At 40.9% G+C, this 12008-nt stretch overlaps 1 protein-coding gene across 1 annotated transcript in view; it reads left to right on the top strand.

Moving 5' to 3' along the window:
* Nucleotides 1–12008, top strand: part of SLC16A2 (solute carrier family 16 member 2) — a 161386-nt gene that overhangs the window by 143406 nt on the left and 5972 nt on the right. The window contains exons 3-5 of the mRNA XM_056130114.1: nt 1021–1165; nt 5033–5483; nt 6636–6779. Coding sequence (XP_055986089.1) covers nt 1021–1165; nt 5033–5483; nt 6636–6779 — 740 coding nt within the window. The remainder of the gene's footprint in view (nt 1–1020; nt 1166–5032; nt 5484–6635; nt 6780–12008) is intronic.

The raw sequence follows: 12008 nt of genomic DNA, 5'->3' as shown, positions 1-12008 counted from the left end.
TCTTCACCATATTCTGATGACCAAGAGAAATCTTACAGTAGCTTCTGAAAATTTAATTAACTCCCTTCCTTATTCCTTGATTCTGAAGCAAGTAGCCTAGTGATGAATGCTAGCTTAGTGTCCATAGAGGTGCCTGAAATGTCCTCTAGTCCAAATATAACCCCAAGGCTTAAACCCCCTATCTCACATCTAACCTCTGTACACATCCAAATGATCAAAGATGTAATAGAAGATATAATACAAAGAACTTTGGACTGGGAAGGTAGAATTGAGTTTGACTCCAAGTTCAGAACTAATTTGCTATGTGATCTTTGGTAAGTAAGTCCCTTCACATCTTTGGACCTGTTTTTCAGTAAAATCATAGTGAAGGAATCTATTTGTTTCAGATTGTGTGGTTTAAGTCCTGTAACAAATATTCAATGACTTAAAAAACAATAAATGTGTTTCTTTTATGACAGTCCAGGCAGATTCCAAACAGAAGAGGGAGGGAAATTTCAATGTACTTATTCAGAAACCCTAACAGAACCAAATGTTAATTTGGTTAATCTATTAATTTTAATGTACGGCATCCAATTTCACTCTGAGGTTATAGCCCATAAGAAAACAAAAAACTTTATAGTGGCTTTACTAATGATTCAGGCCTGAAGTAGTGCATTTAAATTTACCAACATTCTATACGTCAGAATTCAATCACATGATTGCACTAAATAGTTAAAGAGGCTGATAAATGTAGTGCAGTTACATGATGACAAATGAGAAGGCTCTTTTATATATAGACTTGTTGACCTTGAAAAACACCCTTTCTCAGTTCTGAAATTCTGGGTGTATTTATGAGCTAGAGTCCTTATTCTTACCTTGCCCTACTGAAGACTCTTTGGAAATCTCTTTGGCCATTAAAGACTGCCAGGTTGCCATTATATGTCAATTCAATACCCACTGTGAAAGGCCAGAAAAAGTGACACTGGCCATACTACTTAGTATCACATTAAGTTAAGGTGCCTATTCCTGTTTTCTCTGCAGCTTGGGTAGGAGCCCTCTCAATGGGCATGATCTTCTTCTGTTCACCAATTGTGAGCATATTCACTGATCGTTTGGGATGCCGAATCACAGCAACTGCAGGAGCGGCTGTCGCTTTCATTGGCCTACATTCCAGCTCCTTCACCAGGTAAGACTAAGTGGTTTCTGACCATTTCTCCAAAACTGAGGGCTAGTCTTTCTGGGTTTCAACTAAGGATACTTTTCTCATCGCAGAATATTCTGTGGTTCTTTCTATTGAAAGTCCCCCAAAGAGTCTGTTAGCAGAAATTATTATCCAGTGGCACTCATCAATATAAGATTCTCAGGATACATTGATAGGGAATGTCCTTAAAAAGTACCTATGAGTTCCAAGCTGATGGGAGGAGTCTAATCTTGGGAGAGGATATAGTGTTCAAATTTTGGCCACTGAATGGCTATAAAATACTTGAGTCCCATGCCCTTTTCTGGGTCTCAATATCTGTATCTGTAGTTTGAGGGGATTAATCCAGATGGTCTTTTCAGGTCTCCTCTAACCTGTAATTTTATTTCATTTGGCCATATATCTCATGACCTAATCTGCCCTTTTGGACATGAACTTCTAGAGTAAACCCTGTGAACATCTACAAATATAGGATTCCTGAGGGAATCTTGGGCTATAAAAGCTGAGCAGATGATTGATTTGCATTTATGATTCCAGGTATTTCTGGATACTGATGTAGATGTGATTTGAACAGATGAAAATTAATGTATTGGGGGTGAGAGTGATAGTATGGCAGGAAGGGTGCTTCCCTATATGTGGTCCCCCAAGCTCTGCCAGAGTGATCTCTGAGAACAGAGCCAGGGTAAGCTCTGAGCAGTGCCATATGTTCCCCCAAACAAACAAAAATTCATATACTGGAAATGAGAAAGTATGCTTAGCATCAGACCCCCCCCCCCCATGACACAGACCCAGTACCTATCTTCTGAACTTAACTCAGGCTACAGTTAAACTCTGGTTCCACTGGTCCCACAGAAAAACTCAATAGTGTCAGTTTAGATGAAGGCTACAGGTTTATTTTATGCTCTATTTCTGCCAATCTTGCAGAAACATGCCTGAAAAGGAGGAGAGAAGTAAAACATTCCACCATAACATAAGGAATATGGAATTTCACTGATTTTCTACCAGAGAAACTTTGAAAGTTATATTAATTCTTACATCTAATCTACCTAGGCAGTATAGGGCTGTGTTTACCAAAGTTGGTGAATCCACCTTTCAGGGGGTGCTGGAATCATCAGGGCATATGAGAGTGGAGGAATAGCAATAACCTTGGGTGCAGTTTTTGAGGCACTTTTTGCTTGTTCACTTAAAGAAATTCAGGGGTAGGAAAGATAAATGGTTTTTCTTCTGAGAAAGGGATGGTAGTAAAAATAAATTTGGGAAACCCTGGCAACATAGAAATGGACACAATGACATATCTAGAGTAAAGACAGAACTAACTTGTCAGACTTGCTTTCTGAACTTGGCTTCCCAGAGAAGGAATGATTATACTCTTTAGGTCTAAGGTTCCACTTAGAGTGAAGAATGATAGTTTTGTTTTGCTACAACTGGACTCTGTGTGAGTCATTCAACTTTCTTTATGATTTGAGCATTTCTGGCAGCCCAATCTACCCTCCAGCAGAGCTTGGACATGGCCTGCAATGGTTTCTTGGCTCGTGACCATCCAATAGGGACAGAGTATGGAAAAAATCATGTCCTGCATGTAATCTGCTGAGTCCTTCCAGAGAAGCTCTTCCAAGAATTTTTAGGAGCTCCCTGGAGCCTGGATTCTTGTGGCAAAGAGCTCCAGTCTCAGTACTGCACAACAGAGGCCTATTTTTAAATGCCTAGCAGAGAATTGTATGAGAAAATTAGCAACATATGCATTCTACTTCCTTTCTACCATGTAAGTTCAGTTACAGGAGGCAGAGGAGCTCAGATGTGTTTTCTTTTGGCACTCCTCTTTAAGTATATTGGGGCATGAATTCTGTTCTCCATCCCCAAATCCTTTCTTGCACCTCCTATGCCCTTCCTGTAAGAGCATCATTAGAGCCAAATAACTTGCTGTGTGATTTATTATCCAGGTGAAAAATGGCTCTGCTTATAGCTAGAATTCTAAGTCATCCTTCCTGTTATCGGAATCAAGTCTCTGAGTTCTTTTGGATGACATGAGGTGGGAAAGAGAGCAGCAAATCTGGAAGCATATGGAGAGAGGTTTTTTCAAGCCTTCTCAGAGGCAGTCCATGGAGATACGCTAGAAATCTACCCATCACATAACACCTTATATTGAATTCCTTGCTTTGGCCCCACATTGAACCACTTACTCATGATCTTATCATCTTTCCCTTAGACCAGGTTTTCTGCCTAGAACAATAACAAAGAATACCTGTAACTTCATGAGGGAACCCCTAAAGAATCTGATAAAATAGAACCAATTGAATTCACTTTTGAAAAATATATTTGAAATCATAGCTATTAACCCATACATGGTAAATGCAAACATGTGGAAATGAATAAAACAAAGGTGATGATAACTGTTTTGGAATCATAAATATAAGCACTACATCATCTCTGCAGCAAAGCTTTAAGTGTCAGGCCTGGGTCTGTCTACGGGGAGAAACGGCTTAACCATAAATTGCATTCATTAGGTAAGTCAGTGCTCAGATAAGAACTACCACAAAATAGAAAGACTTCAAAAACAAAAAAAAAATCTTTTGGGAAGAAGGAGATTGAAGCAGCACTTGATTATATTCACTCCTGGCTCACTCCTGGCTCTGTGATCAAGGATAACTTCTGGCAGTGTTTGAGGAACCATATATGCGGTGCCAGGAATCAAATCAATGTCAGCAATGTGCAAGGCAAGCACCTTCATCTATATACTATCTCCCTGGCCCCGACAAAATAAAAAAGTCTTAACTGTGCTGTATCAGTATTGTCTGGGGAGAGATAATTGGACAAACTAACCTTCCCAAGGCTTTCCCTCTAACACTGTATCTTCTGTTACAGAGGCTTTTGGCCACAGCAAGGACTAAAAGGGTTTTTTTTTTGTTTTTTTTTTTGTTGTTGTTTTTTGGGTCACACCCTGTGATGCTCAGGGGTTACTCATGGCTTTGCACTCAGGAATCTCTCCTGGTAGTGCTCGGGGGACATATCAGATGCTAGGAATTGAACCTGGGTCAAACGCCCTACCCGCTGTGCTATTGCTCCAGCCCCAAGGACAAAATGTTTTAAGCCAAAACCTGTATTATTTTACCAGGCCCACATCTTTTATGAGGTTCCACTTCCTATCAGGCATGTAAGCTACAACTGGGGAGATAATCCATACTTTGTCCAGAAATGGTATCTGGGCTTTGGAATATGAAATGACTTGGAATCCCTGTGGATATTTCATGGGGCCTATAATAAAGAATCTTAGAATGTTCATGACTTTGTGCAGGGTAGAGTAGAGAGTATCTCTAGATACCACCATCTGTTCTCCGAAATATTAAGGGTTCCCTGAGCTTGGAGAAAGACAATGAATGAAAGACACAATGAAATGTCTCAACCTTCCAGTATATTGGCTTTTAAAAAACATTTCATGTTATTTTAGAATAAAGCTTTGGCTACCAACCTATGCATGGTATCTAAATGGGCTGTAAGGTGAAACTGTTCTAAGTTACTGACTTACAGCCTTCCTCATAAAGTCTTTGCATAGGTTGCATTTGGTTTTCTTTTGAATGCTTATTTCTGTTGGGGTGCTATGATTCAAACAAGAGTCATACAGGCAGAGAAATTCTAAGCTTTCCTGACCCTCCAGTCATGTTACCATGGGTAAATAATGAATTTTTCAGAATCTCCGTCTCCCCGTCTGCAAAACGAGGATCCTATCACTTGTCTTTTCTGAGGATTTATGGCTATGGGTTAAGGGTGGAGGGAATGCAAATCTCAGGAGGTTAATGGGAGAAGGGCAGTGAATTGCTCATCAGAATGTTAAGGATAGCTCTTGCTATCTCTCCACAGCTCACTAAGTCTGCGTTACTTCACTTACGGGATTCTCTTTGGTTGTGGCTGTTCCTTCGCCTTTCAACCATCACTCGTCATCCTGGGCCACTACTTCCAACGCCGCCTGGGTCTGGCCAATGGTGTGGTATCTGCTGGGAGTAGCATCTTCTCCATATCCTTCCCCCTTCTCATCAAAACGCTGGGGGCTAAAATCAAGCTCGCCCAAACCTTCCAGGTGTTGAGTACCTTCATGTTTATCCTTATGCTGCTTTCACTCACCTACCGACCCCTCCTGCCCAGCTCCCAGGACACCCCAAGCAAGAGAGGTGTCCACACCCTATGCCAACGCTTTCTGGTTCAGCTCAGAAAATACTTCAACATGCGAGTGTTTCGCCAACGTACCTACCGCATCTGGGCCTTCGGGATTGCTGCTGCTGCCCTTGGTTACTTCGTTCCCTATGTACACCTGGTGAGAATTACCAGGGAAGAATACTAATCTATTGACAATAAGAACCTTTCCTTAATCTTCCTATCTAGAGGGTAGAGGTGGTGGACATTGAAAGGACACAGGAACTTTTGAAAAAAAAAGTGGAGGGACCCAGAGAGGGAAAGAGCATAGGCTAAGAGAAAGACTTGTGTGTGTGTGTGTGTGTGTGTGTGTGTGTGTGTGTGTGTGTGTGTTGGGGGTTGGCAGGAAGATTGAGTTCTTTAGGATAAGACTCATGTCTATGTTTCCCCCACTGAAAAAAATACAGATCTATTTTTAGAAGAAGATAAGCTTCACCAGGAGGTAGGAGACAGATCCAGATGACCCAAGGACCATGTGTTCTATGGAATGCTAGTCTTTGTGGTGAAATGATTTGTTAAGAAAAAATATAATAGCCCTTTATATATTTAAAATATGTAAACAACATCTAAGGGTACTAAGCAATCCTTTAGCAAATAAAACTTACTCAGCTTTATTTAACCAGCATCCACCAAAATCTATAATGGTTTCAGAACTGTAGCTTGTAGTTCAGCTGTTATCTTCCACAGATACTGTATTTTATAAAACAGACTTTGGGAGTGTTACCTGGAAGTTGATGGATTCTTCTTCCCTGGTGACCTATTATTGCACCAGGTAGTCATTTATGTGTCAGGGAATGGGAAAATTGTAAGGGAAACTTTGGATTTTCATATTTATTTAGGTTGCATTCTGTCCTTCCAGGAATAAGAAATAGCCATTCACCTCAACTGTTTCTCAGAAACACAAAATCCAGAGATCCAAGAGCAATGTGGGTTTTAAAATTTTAATAGGGAACCCATGAAGCAGTACTAGTGGTGGTAGGAGTTCAGGAATTCCTGGCAGTGTTCAGGGGGGCATCTTGTGCTAAGGAATGAACTCAGGCCTCACATATGCTAGGCATGTGCTCTACCACTTGAGCCACATCCCATCTCAATATGAAACATTTTAAACTATTATAAGCAGCCAGATATCTTGTCCCATAGCTAGGGCTATAGGGAATGGCACACTTACCATGTTTTACAGAAATAAGCAGTAGATGATTCTGGCTATGTTTACAATTAATGAATCAGTTCCTCTTCTTCCTCCTGTCCTGGGGGATTTGATCCTGTTTTTCAGATGAAGTATGTGGAAGAGAAGTTCTTGGATATCAAGCAGACCTGGGTACTTTTGGTGTGTATTGGGGCTACCTCAGGTCTTGGACGCCTTGTATCAGGCCGTGTCAGTGACTCCATTCCTGGACTTAAGAAGATCTACTTGCAGGTTTGTATGAGCACCCACCTACCCCACTATGGGGAAGAATAACATGATACAGATGTTGGGCTATTCACAGTTTGGGGGATAAAATTGTAGGGTGCACCTTTTCTTTGCAATATATCTCAACTCTATCATGGGATTCCGCTTGTTGGCTCACGAAAAAAACTATCAAATACTCTGAGCCTCAGTTTTCCCTTGCTTTCAAATGAAGAAAATCATCTGTTTGTCCTTTACTAACAATCCAGTGAGAGCAGTGTAAACAGAAACATAAAGGAACACACACACACACACACACACACACACACACACACACATATATATATATATATATATATATATATATATTTGCAGGGGATGGGGGAAGCAGATTGGGCCACACCCAGGGGTGCTCAGTATTTACTCTTGGGTCTGTGCTCTGGAATCATTCCTGATGGTGCTTGGGGAACAATATGCAGTTTCAAGGATTGAATTTGGATACATCACTTGCAAGGCAAGTGTTTTAACCCTTATACTATCATCTCTCCAACATCAAGAACATTTTCTTTGTTGTTAGGTTTTTTTCAGGGCACGCCCAGAAATGTTCAGGGGTTACTCCTGGCTCTGTACTCAGGAATTACTCCTAGCAGTGCTCGGGGAACCATATGGGATGCCCAAACCCTGGTCAGCTGCATGCAAAGGAAGCACCTTACCCACTGTATTACCTCTTCAGCCTCATCCAGCATCACAAACATTTTCAAAGAAAGTTATTATTAATAATGTTTCTCCCACATGAATGAAAACTGCAACAAGGAGTTAGATGCTCCCACAACCCTGTAGATGTTCTCACAACAATGTAGACTGATATAATTGCTACCTGACATGCTTTTTGAGAGTCTTGGGCATTTGTAGTCTGTGGCCCAGTATTTCTCTCTTCAAGGCCCAGTTCTAGGTGTATCATCTCTTATCCTTCTAGAGCTACTTGGCACCAAGAATTGATTCTCAAATACCCTTCTATTGATGGGTCACATACACAAAAGTTGACAGAAAAGCCTAGATCTTGTGCCTCTTCTCTAGACCTCATTTTCTTCATTTATGCATGAATATTTCTTATATTTCTCTCTCTTTTGTTTGTGTTTTGGGGCCACACCCTGTTATACTTAGGGTTTTCTCCTGGCTCTGCACTCAGGAGTCACTCCTGGTGGTGCTCAGGGGACCATATGAGATGCTGGGAATTGAGCCCAGGTTGAGTGAATGCAAGGCAAGAGCCATACCTGCTATATTATTGTTCTGGCCCCCTAATTATCACCTTTCTTATCTTACCTCACAGGTGAAGTTCAAAAGATATAGGCATGATAAGACTTTAGGAAGTAAAACATTTTGATGTCAGAGAGATAACTCAATAGGCTGAACACATGCTTTACATGCAGGAGACTGAAGTTTAATCTGCAACATTGCATGGTCCCCTGAATACCACCAGAAATGACCCCTGTGCACTGATTCAGAAGTAACTCTTTTTTTAAAATTTTTTTTTTATTAGTGAAACACCATGAGGTACAGTTGTAGATTTACAATTTTTTGTGCTTGGGTTTGATTATACAATGATCAGATACCCATCCCTCCACCAGTGCCCATTTTCCACCACCATGGATAATATCCCCCCACCCCCATTCCCCCATCCCCCCTGCCTCTGTGGCAGGGCAATCCCCTGTGTTCTCTCTCTCCTTTTGGGTGTTGTGGTCTGCAAAAGAGGCATTGAGTGGCAAACATGTTCAGTCCATAGTCCACTTTCGACATGCATCTCCCCTCCTGGGAGGATCCTCCAAACACCCTTTATTTGGTGTTCCCTTCTCTATCTGAGCTGCCCTTTCCTCTAGAATGCCCGACTGGCCACTAAGCTATGGAGTAATCCTCCTGGTGCTGATCTCAGCTATTCTTGGGTATTAATCTCATATTTTGTTACTTTATGTCCCCCAGATGAATGCAATATTTCTATGTCTATCCCTCTCTTTCTGACTCATTTCGCTTAGCATGATACTTTCCATGTTGTACCACTTGTATGTAAATTTCATGACTTCATCTTTTCTAACAGCTACATAGTACTCCATTGTGTAGATGTACCAAAGTTTCTTTAACCAGTCATCTGTTCTTGGGCATTCAGGTTTCTTCCAGTTTCTGGCTATTGTAAAGAGTGCTGCAATGAACAAACAAGTGCAGATGTCATCAGAAGTAACTCTTAACCACCATCAGATGTGTTCCCAAACAAACAAAATTTAAATAGAATTTAAAACATTGTATATATGTAAGGTTTTAATAATCTGACACACAGAGCCTCGTGGATGCTTAAGAGACTGCTTCTGTGTGAACTAGCCTCTGGCATGGCTTGAATATACATGGACCCCTCAAGCTGTCCTTTTCTTCCTGGAAAACACATTACCTTTCTGACCTGACTCATGCTTTTTGTTCTTGTATATGAGCTCATGAGAATGTACTCAAATCTGTAACCCTGTTGAGAAAGAACAGTGATTCTAGGTAATATGTGGTGAAAAACAATCCATCAAGGAGGCAGTTGAATTCTGTATCTCCTGGAGAACTCCTAAAAGCCCTTTTAAGGGGCCCTGACTTTATTTAGAAGGAATTGTTTTATAATAGTCTTACATCTGAGGGGTTTTCCTAAATATTTCCAGATTTTTTGGTCTTCTATAAAACTATAATTTCCTATTGCATTTAACTCTGTTATAGGTTTGTAAGACCAAGTGAATTAGTTTAATTAGTGGTTCCTTATTGTCCTTCCAGCTCAACTTTTCATTTATATTTATGGAGATACTGAGGAAAAGATGTAATACAGACAATAGGAGCAGAACTGAACTCCTAGACAACATTCTTCTTATATTCTTTTACTGTATCATTGCTCCCCAAAGTGGGGAATACTCTACCCACAGGGAGCACTGGAACATTCCCAGGGTGCAATGGTAGTCTCAAGTGCATTTTGGGGGCACTTTCTCTTTGTTCACTTAAAGAAGGCAGATTTATACAGGGACACTAAATTATTTTATTTTTCTGAAAAGGGGATTGTAGGCCAAATAAGTTTAAGAACCTTTGCCCAAAGTGGCAAATGGTAGAACCAGGTCCCAGAGATAAGTGACTCAATCAAAGTCAAACCCTGGAAATGAGACAAACCAGTAATAAAATTTTGAATTCCTGTGAAAATGTGTACCTTTCTAATCCTCTTCTACATGCTGCCCCTGTAAGTCTTCCTTGTCATTACCAACAGCTTCAGTATGCCAAAGGGTGGTAGAAATCAGGCTATACTAGCATTGGGGAAGAGATTTATCTTGAGGACAAGGAGAGAGATTAGGCTAGAGCAACTTTAGCTTTCTATCATGCAGTGCAGTTTCCAAGAGAGATGGAAGTATTTGCTAGTGCATAGTGATTCTGTTGACGTTTTCCTCTACAGACCCACCACTCTCCATTTCCCTCTTAACCTAGTTACACTTAGGATAATATAAAGCAATCTTATAACATTATAATGAAACATTTTCATCAATTATAGTCTGAATCCCTCATTTTATACATTAAGGAGCTAAGGTCTGAAGAAGGAAAGTGACTTAACAGAACTTATTCTGCTAGTGATTGTCTCAAAACAAAATACAAGAGAATATAGGACTTCTTTTTCTTAAACTGCTCAGGTATTACATGACAGGAATTTGCCTCAATTTTTCATAGGGTACGAATGAAAATGTAGAATTGTAGCCTGTGAGAGGAATGAATATACATACAGTTATGGTTTTAAGAGCCATTCACTAGGTCTTAGGGTTCCTGGTATGGGCTAAGACATGAGTCTGTTGTGAAACTCCTGAATAATGTGCTGGAAAGAAAATGGTTACAGCTTATATGGAAGTCTCATATTGGGCCAATTCTTGAGAACTTATTCTCAGTACCAATAGGGATTTTTTATTTCTGGACCTTGGCCTGGCCTCATGAAGGAGGTCTAAAAGCAGCTAGAAACCAACTGAAATGAGTTAACGCAGTATTTAGTATTATATAATGATATTCTAATTGCCATTTCATTATGACTTGGTTGATAGGAGGGTCTGATTTTATTAAAGTTAAGTATGAGTTTTCTAGAAAGGAATATAGGATGTTTGTATAATTATTTTTAGATTCTAACTATACATCCCAAAAGAGTGTGGGTAGCTCCTCCCCCTCCCCGCCCCAACAAAGAGATTTCCATTTCGAGGTGAGGGAACTATACCAGGAGGTGCTAAGCACTTACTTCTGGTTCAGGGATTACTTCTAGTGGTGCTTGGGAAATCACACGCAGTGCTGGGGACTAGAACTCTGATCTACTGCATGCAAAAAAAGTACTCTATCTTCTGTACTATTTCTGGCTCTGATTTCCCCTCCCTTATATAAGCAAGGTACTGTCTTTTCCCAAAACCAATTAACCTGACAAGCCCAATGCCAGCATAAAATTGTTAGAGCATTAAAACAAACTTGATCCTACTACCCCTTTCTGATAAAGTCCACCTGCCTGTGTGAACTTTTAGAAAGTCCTGTTTTTTTTTCTTTTTGGGTCACACCCAGCGATGCACAGGGGTTACTCCTGGCTTTGCACTCAGGAGTTGCTCCTGGTGGTGCTCAGGGAACCATATGGGATGCTGGGAATCGAACCCAGGTCAGCCGCATGCAAGGCAAACGCCCTACCCGCTGTGCTATCTCTCCAGCCCCAGAAAGTCCTGGTTCTTATCACGGTCTTAGTAAAGAGATTTGGTGTTAGCCCTCAAACTAGCACAACCTGACTCTGCTGCCTATGCTTACTGCAGTGGGGAGGAGATCTCCTTTCTCTGCCTACAGCCTATATATTCAGTCTGGTTCACAGATATGGTTGTAGATGACCTTAACTAAAAATCCAGTTGTAAGCAGTAAGAGTGATAGTACAACGAGTAAGGCACTTGCGCTGCATGCAACTGACCTGGGTTCGATTCCTGACATCTCATATGGTCCCCCAAACATCGTCACGAGTGATTCCTGAGTGCAGGGCCAGGAATAACTCCCAAGCATTACTAGGTGTGGCCCCAAAACAACAACATAAAATCCAACTATGGACCTGAAGATGTGGCTCAAGTGGGTAAGACCCTGGATTCAATTCCTCGAAACACATGCCTGCTGAGTGCTACTGGCTGAATGCCCTGGCTGGTTTCCCCAAGCACAATAACAAAAAGAAAAAGGGACCATCTGTGATTTTAGTGGCCCATT

Source organism: Sorex fumeus, unplaced genomic scaffold, assembly GCF_029834395.1.
Source record: "Sorex fumeus unplaced genomic scaffold, SorFum_2.1 ptg000073l, whole genome shotgun sequence".
In the NCBI taxonomy this organism is placed as follows: Eukaryota; Metazoa; Chordata; class Mammalia; order Eulipotyphla; family Soricidae; genus Sorex; species Sorex fumeus.
The sequence above is the reverse complement of the archived record's forward strand: the minus strand, read 5'-3'. Positions and strand labels throughout refer to the sequence as shown.